The sequence below is a fragment of the Meles meles genome, chromosome 9, assembly GCF_922984935.1.
Source record: "Meles meles chromosome 9, mMelMel3.1 paternal haplotype, whole genome shotgun sequence".
NCBI lineage: Eukaryota > Metazoa > Chordata > Mammalia > Carnivora > Mustelidae > Meles > Meles meles.
In genome coordinates, this window is record NC_060074.1 from 26,912,104 (window position 1) to 26,927,382 (window position 15,279).

The 15,279-nt window shown below is 40.1% G+C and overlaps 1 protein-coding gene across 2 annotated transcripts in view; it reads left to right on the forward strand.

The window, feature by feature from the left end:
- XRCC5 (X-ray repair cross complementing 5) overlaps positions 1-15,279 on the forward strand; it is an 88,559-nt gene that overhangs the window by 12,347 nt on the left and 60,933 nt on the right. For both annotated transcript variants that reach the window (XM_046019567.1, XM_046019568.1), the window contains exons 6-10: positions 601-792; positions 4,025-4,139; positions 6,005-6,143; positions 9,141-9,253; positions 11,471-11,533. In XM_046019567.1, coding sequence (XP_045875523.1) covers positions 601-792; positions 4,025-4,139; positions 6,005-6,143; positions 9,141-9,253; positions 11,471-11,533 — 622 coding nt within the window. The remainder of the gene's footprint in view (positions 1-600; positions 793-4,024; positions 4,140-6,004; positions 6,144-9,140; positions 9,254-11,470; positions 11,534-15,279) is intronic.

Genomic DNA, 15,279 nt, shown 5'->3' on the forward strand with positions numbered 1-15,279 from the left:
CTAGAATAGCGCCCACCTTTTTCTAGGAAGCAGTCCTTCCTACACTTTAACCTCATGGCTCAGCTGAGAGCCAGCATCTTCTAGTCCCTAGGCTACCACTGCTACCTGGCTTGTTTGAATTTATGACTGATGTCTAGAGCATTAGATACTCAGTCCATTCCTCTTTGGTAGTAGAGCTGAACAGTGTGTGCTCAAATGTGCTCAGAGGCAATGTGGAAAAAGCCAGTCAGAGGGTGAAGCCAGCACGAAGGCACATGGAGACAACACGGAGACAGTGGGAGGGTCAGGTAGTCCTTGAAGTGGTTGAGACTAGGTCCAGTCCTCCTAAGGCATGTGCAACCCTGCACTTCCAATGATTTGGTGATGTAAACCAATGAATTCCCCCCTTTAGCAAACCAAAAAGGCTTCAGTCACTTGAAACTAATAGAATATTGACTAAGTTCAGTAAGTGCCATTTGATAGATGAGAAATTTAAAGCTCTGACGACCGACATGCCCTTTTTTTTCATAGCTAGTGAGCCACAGTCACAGGATTGAAGCCCAGCTTATTTCTTGGCTTCAGAGCTTGTCTTCTTAACTACTGCTGATTTTTTCTTGATAGTTTGCCTTTCCCTGTTGGCAAGGAGGATGGAACTGGGGACAGGGGAGATGGGAACTCACGCTCAGACCACCATGGACCCTCCTTTCCTCTAAAAGGACTTACTGAGCAGCAAAAAGAAGGTATTCGGATGGTGAAAAAGGTGATGATGTCTTTAGAAGGTGAAGATGGGCTAGATGAAATTTACTCCTTCAGGTGAGAAGTGAAAACATCGATTGCAACTTTCAATCGTGACCATGTAAATTTCTCTTTTGATCAGGGCTCCCTAATTAGCTACTCTTGAATTAGCCGCCATTATTCAATAAATGTTCTGACTTTTATTGAAGAAACAGTGTACCAACCCCCATCCCCTTTTCTGTTTGTGTGGTCAGAGCAAGACTTCTGGTTTATTTCCAGGACAGTGTGTTTGAAGTTTGGAAATGTATAGATACTACAAAAGATTTAACAAGTCAAAATGTAAAAGATGAGATAGTAGATTTCTCCTTTATGCCAAGTTTGGGGCACAGTTCTTGGGCCCTTTCTTTTTATTCACCTGCAAAATACATTCCTAATTCTGAAAAGTGGTTTCAGATCTGAAATTGTATCCTCTTAATCTCTGATTTAGGTTTTAAGAGATAGCATACTTAACTCTAATAGACTTTTTATTTTTTTTAAAACCCTTTTAAAAAAAATTTTTTTTTTTTTTTAAGATTTTATTTATTTATTTGACAGAGAGAGAGATCACAAGTAGGCAGAGAGGCAGGCAGAGAGAAAGGAGGAAGCAGGCTCCCTGCAGAGCAGAGAGCCCGATGCGGGGCTCGATCCCAGGACCCTGAGATCATGACCTGAGCCGAAGGCAGCGGCTTAATCCACTGAGCCACCCAGGCTGGTCGGAAAATAGTTTGTTCAGACAAAACAAAACAAAACATCCAAAATATAATGAATTTATAATCTATATCTTATATGTGGGTTTTGTAAAAGCAAAACAATTTTTAAAATGTGAAATCCCTGAAGTACTGTTTAACAGTAAAGCAAACTGCTTTTGCAACCGTTCAGTTAGAGACAATGGGAGAGACTATGTTAGTCTCCATGTTAGTATTCTTGGTTGGAATTGGACATGGATTTATTCTGAGCTAAGAATCCAAGAAGGTTTGAGGAGCCTGACTTGGGAAAAGTAGCAGTAGAACACTTGTGGAACTTCATGTTCTGCAGGAGAGTACTACTTAATTCCTGTTCATCAATAAACACACAAAATATAGGCATTTTGAGCAAAGTTCTAAATTGAAGTAAAAGTTCAGCAATTGAGATATTTTTGAGTAGTTAGGTGATACATACCCCAATTTTTTCTCAGCCATAATTTTAAAGTTTTAATATTTTTAATATATTACAAGAAATACAAACGGTAATCCTGATTTTCTAAATACGTACACCCTTGAAAAACTGTAGGTAATGGGAATTTTAGAAATTGAATTGTAGTTTCCATAGGGGTTGGAAAAGGAATCTGTAAGGAATCCTGTAAAGTGACGTTTCTTATTAGAACACATGTTCTTATTGTACTGTGTACAGATATGCGCTTCTAACTTCCTTCTTTCAGATTTGGACGTGGCTTGCTCTGATGTCAGACTATAGGTCTTAAACCAAGAAATTCACCATTACATGATAAATAGAAATTGTAGGCCTAAACAAATTAATGTTTAAAAAGTTTATTTTCCTATTTCATAGCTGGGAGGGAAATTACCATGTGTTGTCCTCACAATTTGAAGATACTTTGATTTGATACAACAGCCATTATCCACATGTGGCTACTTAAATTTGAATACATTAAAATTAAATAAAGTTAAAAATTTAGTCCCTTGGTCACTCTAGCCACATTTCATGTGCTCAGCAGCCTTTTGAACAGGCATGGTTAGAAATAGAACATTTCTATCATTGCAGAAAGTTTTACTGGACAGCCCTGGGCCAGACTTGTCCTCATCTAGACTTCTGCTTGGGGAGATTCAGGTCTACTACAGAAATGATCCACTTGTTCTCAGATGTTATGTATTAGATGCTAATTTTTAGAAATTCTCCTGGAACTGAATTCAGAACTGACAGTGGTTTTACATGTGACTCAAACTAGTAATGTCCTATGGATATGTTAGATTTGTTTCAGTCCCCTTCATTCCTCAAGAGTCCAAAGCCAAGAAATATCATTAACTTTGTTTGTTTATTATCATAGACTGGAAGTAGCGTACCAGGTAGAATATCTACTGTTTGTTATGGATTATTTCTGAAAATTGGAGTCTTTTGAAACCTCTTTGTCCATAACTCTGAATAATGTCAGATAATTCTCTACCTCTTTGTAGATTTGTTTTGCATTTGCGCCAAGGGAATTGATCTTGGTCTGGATTATATGCCCCCCCCTTTTTAAGATTTTATTTATTTGTGAGAGAGAGGGAGAGAAAGTACAAGCAGGGAGAGTGGCAGGCAGGGGGAGAAGCAGGCTCCCCAGTGAGTGAGGAGCTGGATGTGGGGCTCAGTCCTAGGACCCTGGGATCATAACATGAGCCAAAGGCAGATGCTTAACCGACTGGGCCACCCAGGCGTCCCTGGATTATATGCTTTGAATGTGTTCGGTCACTGGTTTCTTTCTTAGTGAATACAGCAAATTCCAAGTATTTCCTATAATCTTATCTATTGTGTTTGATTAGGGACCAGGTAAAAATAGAATTGATCCTCATTTATGTTTCAAATAAAGTAGCCCTCTACATTGTGTTTGTTACTTCCTAATTCCCCATCTCCATCCAGTAGAGAACTTGGAGTTAACCTGCTTTATCTTAAGAGTAAATATGGACTAAATTCCTTTATTCCCTGGAGGGTCTTTAACTCTCTCCATTGTATATATATATATATGTACTTTTATTTAAGGTGATTGGAATGAAGTAATAAGTTAGAGAGTTATGAGCAGTGATACTTTGGGATGGGACTCACCCTTTAATATCCTGAAGCCAGGGGTTCTTATATCTAAGTCCATGGTTTTCAGGGAGCTGGTGATCCCTTTAAATTGTGGGCAAACTCTAATAAGTGTGCTTTTATCATATCTTCAGCATGTCCTTGGTCTTGAAAAAATCATTAAGAACCAGGGGCTGAGTTGAAAGAGAAGATTGAGTAGGGGAAGATAGAGATGTTCTTTTTCACCTGTCGGTAATGTAATTCAGCTTCTTCCTCCTAAGCCAACTCAGTTGTATTCTGGCTCTCTCCCAACTGGTGATTGTCATTTTCCTGCCATCCCTTGCTGTTCCTCTCATAGTGATCAATGACAACTCACTTTTCATTCTGGAAAATTAACTGCAGCACCCAGCAAAGTTAATGTTTTAAAATTGTTTTTGTTACATGTATATTTTTTCATTGTATATATAATATATATTTACTAAGTGAGAGTTACATATATGTTTATTTTTTATTTAAGTGAGAGTCTGAGACAACTGTGTGTCTTTAAGAAAATTGAGAAACGTTCGATCCCTTGGCCCTGCACACTGACCATTGGCTCCAGTTTGTCTATAAAGATCGTGGCTTATAAATCAGTAAGTGATACTTAAACATTTTTAATTTTTAATTTTTTTTTATTTTTAAGGAATCTCTACACCTCGCATGGGGCTCAAATTCATAGCTCCAAGATCAAGAGTTGTATGCTCTACCAACTGAGCCAGCCAGGCACCCCCCACACCCATATTTTTTAAAGCAATGCATCAGGCAGGCAAATATGCTTATATAAGGAACTGCCAATTCATTTGTGAGTTCTTCACTACCATAATTATTGCCTCTCTAACTGTTCTTGTTCAGCTCATCTCTTTTTAGCTTTTTTATGTAAAATGCATTTAGGATAGAAAATTTTAAGAATCATCTGTAATCCAGATTGATTCCTTCCTTTCTCTTACTTTTTTCTTTTTTTTTTAAAGATTTTATTTATTTATTTGACAGGCAGAGATCACAAGTAGGCAGAGAGGCAGGCAGAGAGGGGGAAGCAGGCTCCCTGCTGAGCAGAGAGCCCGATGCGGGCCTCGATCCCAGGACCCTGGGATCATGACCTGAGCCGAAGGCAGAGGCTTAACCCACTGAGCCACCCAGGCGCCCCACTTTTTTTTCTTTTTTGAAAGAAAATGGAATGTATGAAGTCATGTCACTGTAGCATCATAGCAGAAATACAGATATATACCAAAGAAGTCCAGAATTTTGAAAACTCAGTCTCACCCAGTTCAGTTATTAACAATCTGGCGGTAATAGCATCTGTGAACTAACAAAAACTATTGATTTGTGACTGTGAAATTGCCTTTTGTAATCTCTGTATAGCAAAATAGCCTCCTTTCAAAAATAAGTTGCTTTTGGAATTGCAGTTTGAGTAGGAGTCTGTGATCTGTGCCTCTGTGTGACCTTTCTTGCCTGTTTTCTTTAAATGAACAAACTAAATACATATAAACAAACATCTAAGTGTAGAAAATACACAAAAACATGTGTTTATATATTCAAGTATTCTTTTTATATTCAGGGCCTTAATTCTAAAACACATGCTACGTCCATGAAAACCTTGGAGGGTGCTTTTTTTTTCAGCTCCCATCAAGGCCTGGAATAGAATACAGTCTTCTCTCTCTTTTTTTTTTAAAGATTTTATTTATTTATTTGACAGAGAGAGATCACAAGTAGGAGAGAGGCAGGCAGAGAGAGAGGGAAGCAGGCTCCCTGCTGAGCAGAGAGCCCATGCGGGACTCGATCCCAGGACCCTGAGATCATGACCTGAGCCGAAGGCAGTGGCTTAACTCACTGAGCCACCCAGGTGCCCTCTCTTTTTTTTTTAAAGGAGATTTAAAAAATTTTTAAAAATACTTTATTTATTTATTTGTCAGAGAGAGAGCAAGCAGAAGCAGGGGAGCAGCAGGCAGAGGGAGAAGCAAATGCCCCGCCGAGCAGGGAGCCCAATACAGGACTTGATCCCAGAATCCTAGGATCATGGCCTGAGCTGAAGGCAGATTCTTAACTAGCTGAGCCACCCAGGTGTCCCTCCTCTTCTTTTTTTTTTTTCTAGTTTTCTTTCTGGATTTCCTTATTGAGTTCTGGCTCCCGATAGACGGCTCTCCCTTTTCTCTCTGTTGGAAAACTAGTAACAATGTGTGGTCCCATTTTATGAGTCTGAAGGTTTTGTACAGAAAATGCTTATGTGTATATAAATAATTAATATTTATATGTAGAAGACCCTGGGGGGAAAAATGAAATGCAGGAAGAGTTATGAAATAAGTGAAAATTTCCACAGTGGGCCAGAGCAAACAGAATGGTTTAGCTAGAGTAATTGTTACAGATTTTTTCTTATAAAGCAGAGAATATAGGGGGTTTTCATTTTTTTCATTAGAATCCTTGCTTTCCTTGTTTTCCCTTTATTTTCCTTTTTGGAATTAAGATTGTACAGGAGAGAGTTAAAAAGTCTTGGACCGTTGTGGACGCCAGAACCCTCAAGAAAGAAGATCTACAGAAAGAAACCGTTTATTGCTTAAATGATGACAATGAAACAGAGGTCCCGAAGGAAGACACTATTCAAGGTGCGCCTGTGAGAGAACTGCTTCAGGGCGATGGGAGACCGACTTGGGTTTGTGCTGGTAGTGTTGGCGGATATTTTTCTGAGTTCTAGAGACATGACCATAGGAGGGACCATGAGACACTAGGTCCTGAATTGAGCTCATCTGTCGGGTCCGAGGCAGGGTGGTTCCCAGGATGCACTTGGGTACTCCCTCTGGGATCAACATGTCCTCCAGTGACAAGACTTAATACTTGGTTTTATTTTAAAGTTTGAAACATACTAGCTAAGAGAATACTTCTGTTAATGTGGCCAAAGCGAGGTTCTTTGTTTACTTCCGTGGTGATTATTCTTCTGAGTGCCAATTTCAGGTCTTGCAGATCTTGCCAGCTCTGCTCCCTTCAGGTACTTTAGGGGAATATGGCTTTATGTTCCAAGGTTGTTTACAGTTGTGCTTCACATATGATACATTCGATCTGTGTAGTATGTCTGGAGGGCACCTCTTTCCAGAGGGCTTACAAGTTAGCTGAGAGTGTCTGAATTTTCAAGAGCTAAAATTACAAGATACCAAGATGTTTAAGATAGAAGCCAGTCTTTAGATAAATTCATTGCCAGGCTTTGTGTTAATTTGCAAGCCTTGAAGAAAAGCCTTTCATCTGTGGCACTAACTCTCAGTGTTTGTGTGTAGTGTGGAGGAGAGTGGTTGTGATTCCTTTCTTTCTCCTGCTCGATTATGAGTAGAAAATGTAATTAGTATCCTGCAATCCCTACTAATTCTTTAATTCAGTTCCATATTATAGTATGGTTACAAAATATGAATTTTGGAGTCAGACCTGGGTTAGAATCACGCCTCCATCAGTTACTAATCGTATGATCCTCCTATAATGACTGAAAGAAAGAAGAGGATGTGTAAAGGCATAAGAACAGGAAAGTAGAGGGCTTCTCAGGAACAGCAGGTAGTTGGGCTTCTGTGTCCGCCTACACCGTTTAGTATTGGAAGTGATATCCCATAGACCAGCCTCATGAAACAGGCATCACATTCTTGTTTCCGTTTTACAGATGAGAGAATTGAGGCTGAAAGACACTCATTCATGTATTCAAAGTCCTGCAGCTAGCAACTGGCAGAACTCGAACCCAGGACTGCCCAACTTCAGAGTCAGTGTTTCTGCAGACTGTTCTGAATTAGGAAGGGCTTTGAATGGCAGGCTGAAGAGTTGATGCTTAATCTTGAAAGCAACCTGGAGCTGTTTCTAGTTTGGAGGAGCAGAGTGTCATTGAGACTGTGTGTTAGGAAGATTAATATGATGGAGATAAGGTGCCAGTTCTTTTGGTTACAAGCAAAAAAAAAACCAAAAAAATCAACCCAGCTCTGTTTATTTTAGGCAAAAAGGACATTCACTTATTGCTGGAGCAGTGGAGAGGGAAGAGGTAAACATTGAGTTCAGAGGGCACAGAGGCAGCTTTTATCTTGTCCCTTGGTGCAGCTACCCACATACTTCCTTTGCTTGTCCTCCACTCTCTGCCCCCTGTTGGCAGACAGGCCAAGTAGACCTATGTGTGCAAAGGAATATAGTTTTATGTTGCAGTCTATTCTGTGCTTTTTGCCATGTACAAAATTTAGATATTGATTTTTTCCCTTTCAGTAGATGAACCAGAAAACACAAGGCAGTTTTAATTAGAATTTTCAAGTTAAAAAATTCAAGTAAGATGTCTCGTGACTGGCAAGAGTTAGGAAAAACATTTGGTTTAGTTACCACTATTAGTCATGTGCCATACATTTCCCTGATAATTTTTTTTTTAAGGTTTATTTATCTATTTGAAAGAGCATGAGAGAGCACAAGCAGGGGAAGCTGGAGGCAGAGGGAGAAGCAGGCTCCCTGCTGAGCAGGGAACCCGATGCAGGACTTGATCCCAGGACTCTGGGATCATGACCTGAGCCAAAGGTAGACGCTTAACCAACTGAGCCACCCAGGCACCCCTCCCTGATAATTTTTTCTTGGGGTTTTTGTTTTCATCACCAGCTTTTTTAAAAGACATATATGAAAATACAAATGTGGGTTTTTTTTTTTTTAATTAAATGCGTGGCATCAACAGATTAGCAGGAACAGGAACAGATAAACTGGATCACAGATTCTACCCCAAACATATAAGTTTCTTTGTTTCTTGGAATAAAGGTGCACATGCTTTTCCTTTCCATTTACCCATTTATCCATATAAGTTTCTTTGTTTCTTGGAATAAAGGTGCACGTGCTTTTCCCTTCCATTTACCCAAGGCCAGAATCCTTGAGATTTGATACTTGTTCTCCCCACCAAATACAGAAGACTGTATATTGAAAAGGCACAACTTTCCATAGAACAGAGGCCTTAGAATAGGACTGGAGTTATTTTTAAGAAACTAGGAGCCTGTATTTGTATGAATAACCAAGTAATTAAAAAGGAAAAAACAGTAATATAATCCCAGAAATGAAGTAAATTTAAATGCAGAAAAATAGCCAACTTATCAATTGAATGTTCCTAAATAGAAGAGTTTTGGCTTCTCCCATTAGGCATTTGTATGTCTTCAGCATACATTTTGGAGAACATTTTATTCTGAAAATTTCCTTTGGGCATTTTTCTCTGCGGGTCTCCAGGTTTCTGAATAAATGTGTTCTTGTTATTATGTTTACAAATCACACTTGTACTTCAGTCAACCATAGTTTATCTTTGGAGGATAACTGGTACATTACATTTGCTACATTCTTTCTTCTAGGCTGGATAATCATTAAGGTAACTAGATTGCAGAAGATGCTACTTAAAAAATGTAATTAGATTTTAATCACCTCTATACTGTGTATGTTGTTTCTGTATCTGCCACTCCTTTTTCCCCACTGATCACAAGGGGCAGTAATTTGATTCCAGGGAACAGTATATGAAGGCTTGATCTGGAGTACGCATGTATTGTTAATGTATGCGTAGGGCTAATTTCAACTTGTAGAAAATGAGGCCCCATATGCTTAACAGATGCTCTTCTCTTGTTCTCCAGGGTTCCGCTATGGAAGTGATATCATTCCTTTCTCTAAAGTGGATGAGGAACACATGAAGTATAAATCGGAGGGGAAGTGCTTCTCTGTTCTGGGATTTTGTAGATCTTCTCAGGTATGGTACTTCCTCTTACTTGTTGTCAACAAAAGAAATGAACTTCTAGTGTTATTTGAGAGGGTATGCTTTCAATTGGTTCTTTTATTTATGATGTGTATTTATTTAACTTTTAGATTTGTTTGAGTATAGTTTGGGAATTAGCATCAACTATCTTCAGTTTTTGAATAGAGAAACCAAGACACAGAAAAGTCGAGCAGTCTTAGCATGAATCAGAATATATTCCATTGAGAGTTACTTCTTAGCTTGGCTGTCACTCTTGGCTTCCAGTAGCCTTAAAGAAACACCATTCAGTTCTCTGCTACTGTGCTGCTTTCTCTAAACTGTTGTGTGTAATAGAGTGTTTTAGAGGAATGAAGGTCTGCTTGGGTTTTGAATGACCCCAGGCCTCTTAGAATGTCACTGGTTTATGCTGGGCACCCTTCTCTACACCCAACAAAGAGGTCTAGGATCTGAAGCCTGTCCTTAAGTCATACGTTCTTTAGACACTGATGCAGAGATACACAAAATACATAGCGGGAAATGCGGTAACTCACTGAGGGCCCTGGGCTATCATATACTACTCTAGAAAGGGCTATTAAAGATTCCTGGAGATCTTAGATTAAATGTTCTTAAGGTGGGCAACCAGAGAAAATGAATAAGCATATCTTGTAGCGTATGTTTTCTAAGGCTCTACAGGGATAAAGTGATGTTTGTTGGTTCTAAAGAAATTCAAGTGAGAATTGTAATGAAAATAAATACTACCTGGCATACTGGATTTGAGCTTCTTCGTGTTGCTCTGGGATATAGTCCCTGTATGCTCTGGTGTTAGAATAATTCCACGAGGGTGTGGAGATGTTTTCCATGATATGCCCGAACTTTTGGGTATGTTTTTAAACTTCTTAAGCTGGAAATTGGGAGTACTTACTGAAAGTTGATAGGATTTTAATGGCGAAAATACTTTTTGGAAGTTGAGTTTCTAACAGTTCTCTAACAAATTACACTAAATACGTATTTCTTAAAAATTAAAGTATTCACCTTGGAAGTTCTACAGACTTAAAATTTAGGTTGTTAATGGCAGTGCCTCTAGGTCTTTCCAGTGAAGCAGAACTTTTGTTCAGGCCTGTGTGTAAAAACTGGCCTATTGGGAAGTGGGTCTGCCTAAGTGCAGTTAGCTAGAAAAGACCTATCCAAAACAACTGATCTGAAATCATGACCCAAGTAACTGTGCTCAGTGTCTTGGCTTCAGAGGTGGGAGGGCAGAAGAACACTTGAGGGGCGTTGCCCTGTGCAGCACATGGCATGTTCTTGCAGCTAAGCTCCAGGGTCAGGATTACCTGGAGCAGAGAGAAGTTGATCTTGGTCAGTAGATGCAGGGGGTTGGTTATGATGCTAGGAACTCTTCAGTCTTCATTTCTAAGCAGGTATCAGTAGCACTGCTTTGACCCCTCTGATACCCTGCCAGAGAAGTAACTGAACAAAAAGGGGGACAGGAGGACATGCAGTACTTACTTTTGGTTTCTCATAGTCTCCCCTCCTACAGTATGGCCCCTGCCCCTCTAAGTAGTTCTTCGTTCTGGTCTCTTTGCAGTTTAGCAGTGCCTTGTCTTTGCTCTTGGGATGAAGTCCAAACTGCTTAACTCTGCTCACAGACACTTCACGATTTGATCTTTGCTACTCTAATTTTGCACCTCTTCCCTCATGCTAGGGCGCTGCACCTACTCTATGTCCTTATGTCATTCCAGACTCGATTCACACTAGTATCTCGGCCCAGCACACTTGTGCTAGGCTTTTTTCTTAGTTCCTGTGCATCCTAGAAGTCTTGACCTGGGTGTCACCATTTGCAGAAGCCTGCCTTCACCCTTCCTGACCAAGCTGGGTGCCCTGTTCGTGTGCTCTCAAGGCCCCGAGCTAGAATGCTGCACTCTTGTGCCTTTGCAGTGCGGTTCCTTAATCCTGCAAAACAGTTGGTTTCATATTTGTCCAAGCTCCTCAGGACCAGACTCTGTCCTGTTCATTATTGTTTACAGCGCTCTCAGAACAATGTTTGGCATGTCCTTGGAATTCAGAGATGTATTGTGTTTAATTGAATTGAACCTCAAATAAAAAGTTGTTGCTAGTCCCTATGAGGTTTTTTTTACATTTTGAAGAGAATTTCTTAGTAACTGTGACATAATGGCTATAGGTGTTATTTATTATGGATCAAAACCAACTGTTTTTCTCACTTAACTCTTGTAGGTCCACAGGAGATATTTTATGGGAAATCAAGTCCTAAAGGTCTTTGCAGCAAAAGATGATGAGGTGAGTTGACAGTGGGCCTTTGAGGTAGTGCCACAGAATTGAATGTCATTTTAAGTGAGTTGTTTGGGGCTTTTACGGTTTAAAATGATGTTAATTCCTGCAACAACAGTGGGAAAGTTCACTGAGCTTAACTCTGAAAATGGAGAAATGATAAATGAATTTGTCATAGCGTGAGCACAAGGCCTGAGGACATAATCCTGCCGCTGGAGACAAGGTACGTATTAAAAAGAACATTTGAACAAATGCATTTACATGTGGGAATCTCCTGGTCAGATGTTGAGGAGGCTTGGGGTCAGGGTGACATTTTCATTGTCATTAAGCACCGAACATTTAGTGCTTAGCTTTAGCATCCTGGAGATGAGCGTTAGTGATTCACTGGGCCACTTCCCTCATCAAGAAATTCGTCTTTGTCTTCTTCCCTCTCTGTCTTTGTACTTTTTTCCCACCTCCCCAGGAGATTCTGTTTTCAGGCTGGTTTTTGCCTGGCTAACAACCCATGACCATTGCATCCTACCTGGTCATACCTGCCCTCTCTGTTAATGTTTCCTGTTCAGCCTCCAAGCTGGAACTTGTCCTATCGAGATACTGATCTTAACTGGGATATGGCAGTCTCATGTCTGCTTGAGACCGCCTAAGCAGGGATCCAAGTTCCAGAAATATTTGCATTTGAAGTTAGTAAAGTGGATGTCAAAGGCTTGTTGGGGTGTGGGTAGGGCAGTGGTAGAAGTGATCTAGTCCTCTTTGTCTCCTTTTCCGCTTCTTCTCCTCACTTCTGAGGGGTACCTGGCTGCTGATCTAATAAGTGGCGGTGCCATTTTACTGGAACAGTTAACTTAGGAGAATTGCTTTGTTTCCTGTCAGTACCGAATGGATTTGTCAGAGCATAGTAAGCATATGTGAATCTTAGTTTACATGAGAATCCTTGTTCATGGATTTTTTTTCCTAAGTCGAATCCTCTTGGGAATTACACATTTGTAACATATACTGTTGTCATCATAGCTTGACAGCATTTTAAACGAATTTTAACTCCAGCTTACCATTCCTGCACATAGAAAACTCTGATCACTTCATGTGATTGCCAGTATGTCATAAAGACTCTTGTCAACATTTTTGTGTTATGACCTATGTGATTATATAAACTGGCTAGCTAAGGGCAGCCTGTGGCATGCATCATTCCAGCCCAACCTCATACAGACCCTGTAGATCATTGGGTTACTTTGAGGTCATTCAAGGAAAAAAAAATTCATCTGCTAATGGCAAAGGGTTACTCTTTGGTGTCATTCTTGATGTCCTAGTCAAAGGACAATACTAATAGCGGGAGCTGCTGAGATAGGCAGGGGGGGGTAGGGAAGTTATGTCAGGTGATGACTTCCAAGAAAACTTTGTAGGTCGGTAAAGAAGTAGTGGGGATGTGGGACATCAGACATCATAGCCCCCTTCTTACATTAGAGGATTATCATGTGGAATAGAAATTTAACTAGTTTTCCTTCCAACAGGTGGTAGTTATATTCAAAATAAAGAATTATTTTTATCAACAAGGGTTACTACCTCCAAGTCAATTGGTTTCTTGTGAGACAGTCAGGTCTCTGTTCCTGAATATTTCTCAGCAGGGTCTTTATTTGTACCAGTCAGATTTGGGGGAGGGAATTTCGTCATCATGTGGGTGGTTAAGCTAGATAAGTACTGTTGTTTTTCAACTCAAATATTCTATGACTCTGTCAATAATTCCTTTTGAAAGTAGGTTTTCTCTGGTCATTAGCATGCAGTTTTCTTGTATAGAGCATCTGTACTTGCACATAGTTTGTACTATGTGTGGAGGAGGAGAAAAGGAAGAAAAGGAAATGGAGCTGTAGTTGAGTTTCCCACAGGGGTAGCATTGTGTTTATAGTGTCACAATCATCCCTAACCCCTTCCTTCCTTCCTTTAATATCCCAGTTGGTTCTATCAAAGACACCCAGATAGAAATTTACAAACAAATTGGAAGTAATCTTGTCCTCAGACTCCCATTGTGTGTGCTTCTCTGGTCTCTAATGGGACTTGCTAGACTGTACATATTCTGTATTTGGTACGTATCTCACTTCTGCTAGTAAAGAATGTATTAGCTCAGTGAGATCAGGGACTTAGCCTTTGTTTTCTTACAGGGTCTAAGACTGTGTAGCAAAGAGTAGGCACTGAGTAAATATTCCGTGAATTGAACTAAAAAGGTAATGAATCTGCCACAAAACCTATAGAGGATTTTGATGACAAGGTATTGAGGTCATAGGTTTTTGGTGGAGGAAATGAAAATGTACCTAGCTAACTTGGATAAAGAATAACTATAATAGGGGCGCCTGGGTGGCTCAGTGGTTTAAGCCGCTGCCTTCGGCTCAGGTCATGATCTCAGGGTCCTGGGATCGAGTCCCGCATCGGGCTCTCTGCTCAGCCGGGAGCCTGCTTCCCTCTCACTCTCTCTGCCTGCCTCTCTGCCTACTTGTGATCTCTCTCTGTCAAATAAATAAATAAAATCTTTAAAAAAAAAAAAAGAATATAATACTGAGGAAAGTTCAGACAGTGTGTCTGGGGAGTTATGGAAATGGAGAGACTAAAGCAAATCTAAAATGGCGAGGGTATCAATTTACTGGGCCTTGAGAATAGGTTAGAAGCTCAAGAGACAGATATGGAGAGGGCATTCTAGCTAGGAGGAAGTTTTAAGAGCAGAAAGCTACAGAGGAGGGAGAGTGTAAGACTTGTTTAGGAATAATGGTCAGCTAACTGAGGCTGGGACAGTAGAACCACTGGAGATTCTTTTAAACATTTTTTATTTATTTATTTGAAAGACAGAGAGTTTGCATGTGTACTTGAGCAGGGGGTGGGAGAGGGACAAGCAGACTCCGTGCTGAGCAAGATCCCAGTTGAGCAAGATTCCAGCTCGGAGCTGAATCTCATGATCATGACCTGAGCCAAAATCAAGAGTCAGACGCTTAACCAACTGAGACACCCAGGCACCCTGAACCATTGGAGTTTCTTATGGAAGGGAATGACATGATCAGCTCTGTGAACTGGAGAGGCATTGATGCAAGAAATAGATTAGAGAGATAGATAGATAGAGGTAGAATCAATAAAATTTGGTAAACACTTGAAGTTGAAGGATGAGTTGGGTGGCATTACTGAAGACTTTGGGCTTCTCATTTCGTTGTATGGGAGGTAGAGTTCTTGCGGTAGGGAGTACTGGAGGAGAATGGGGGAAAGATAGTAGTTTAGTTTTGGTCATGAACAGTTTCAATATCTGTGATATACTACCAGCTGGTGGGCAGTGTAAGTCTGGATCTTAGAGTTTTAAAGCTGAATATACAGATTTTTGATTCATCAACTCATGGGACTGGGTAAAATAATTCCCAAGTAAAGTTTCAGAGTGAGAGAAGGTGAGAAAGGCCAAGAACATAATTTCAAGATTAGAGGAAAAAGAGAAGAGTTAGGGGAGGAATGATCCACAAAGTAGAGTAATCACAGAAGTGTATTGTTTCCGAAGCCAGCGAGAAAGTGCAAAGAAAGGGGAGATGGTCAGATGCTGCTGAAAGGTCAAATGAATAGAAAGGGAACCAAGGATTGGCAGTTAGGAGGTCATAGCTGACTTTGGAGAGTAATTTCAGTAAATAAGATGAGAGCAAGAGCTGGATTAGATTGAAGAATAATTGTGTTCTAAGCTGTGAAAACACCAAGACCAACACCATTTGGTGAAAACACCAAATTTCATGAAATTGAGAGGT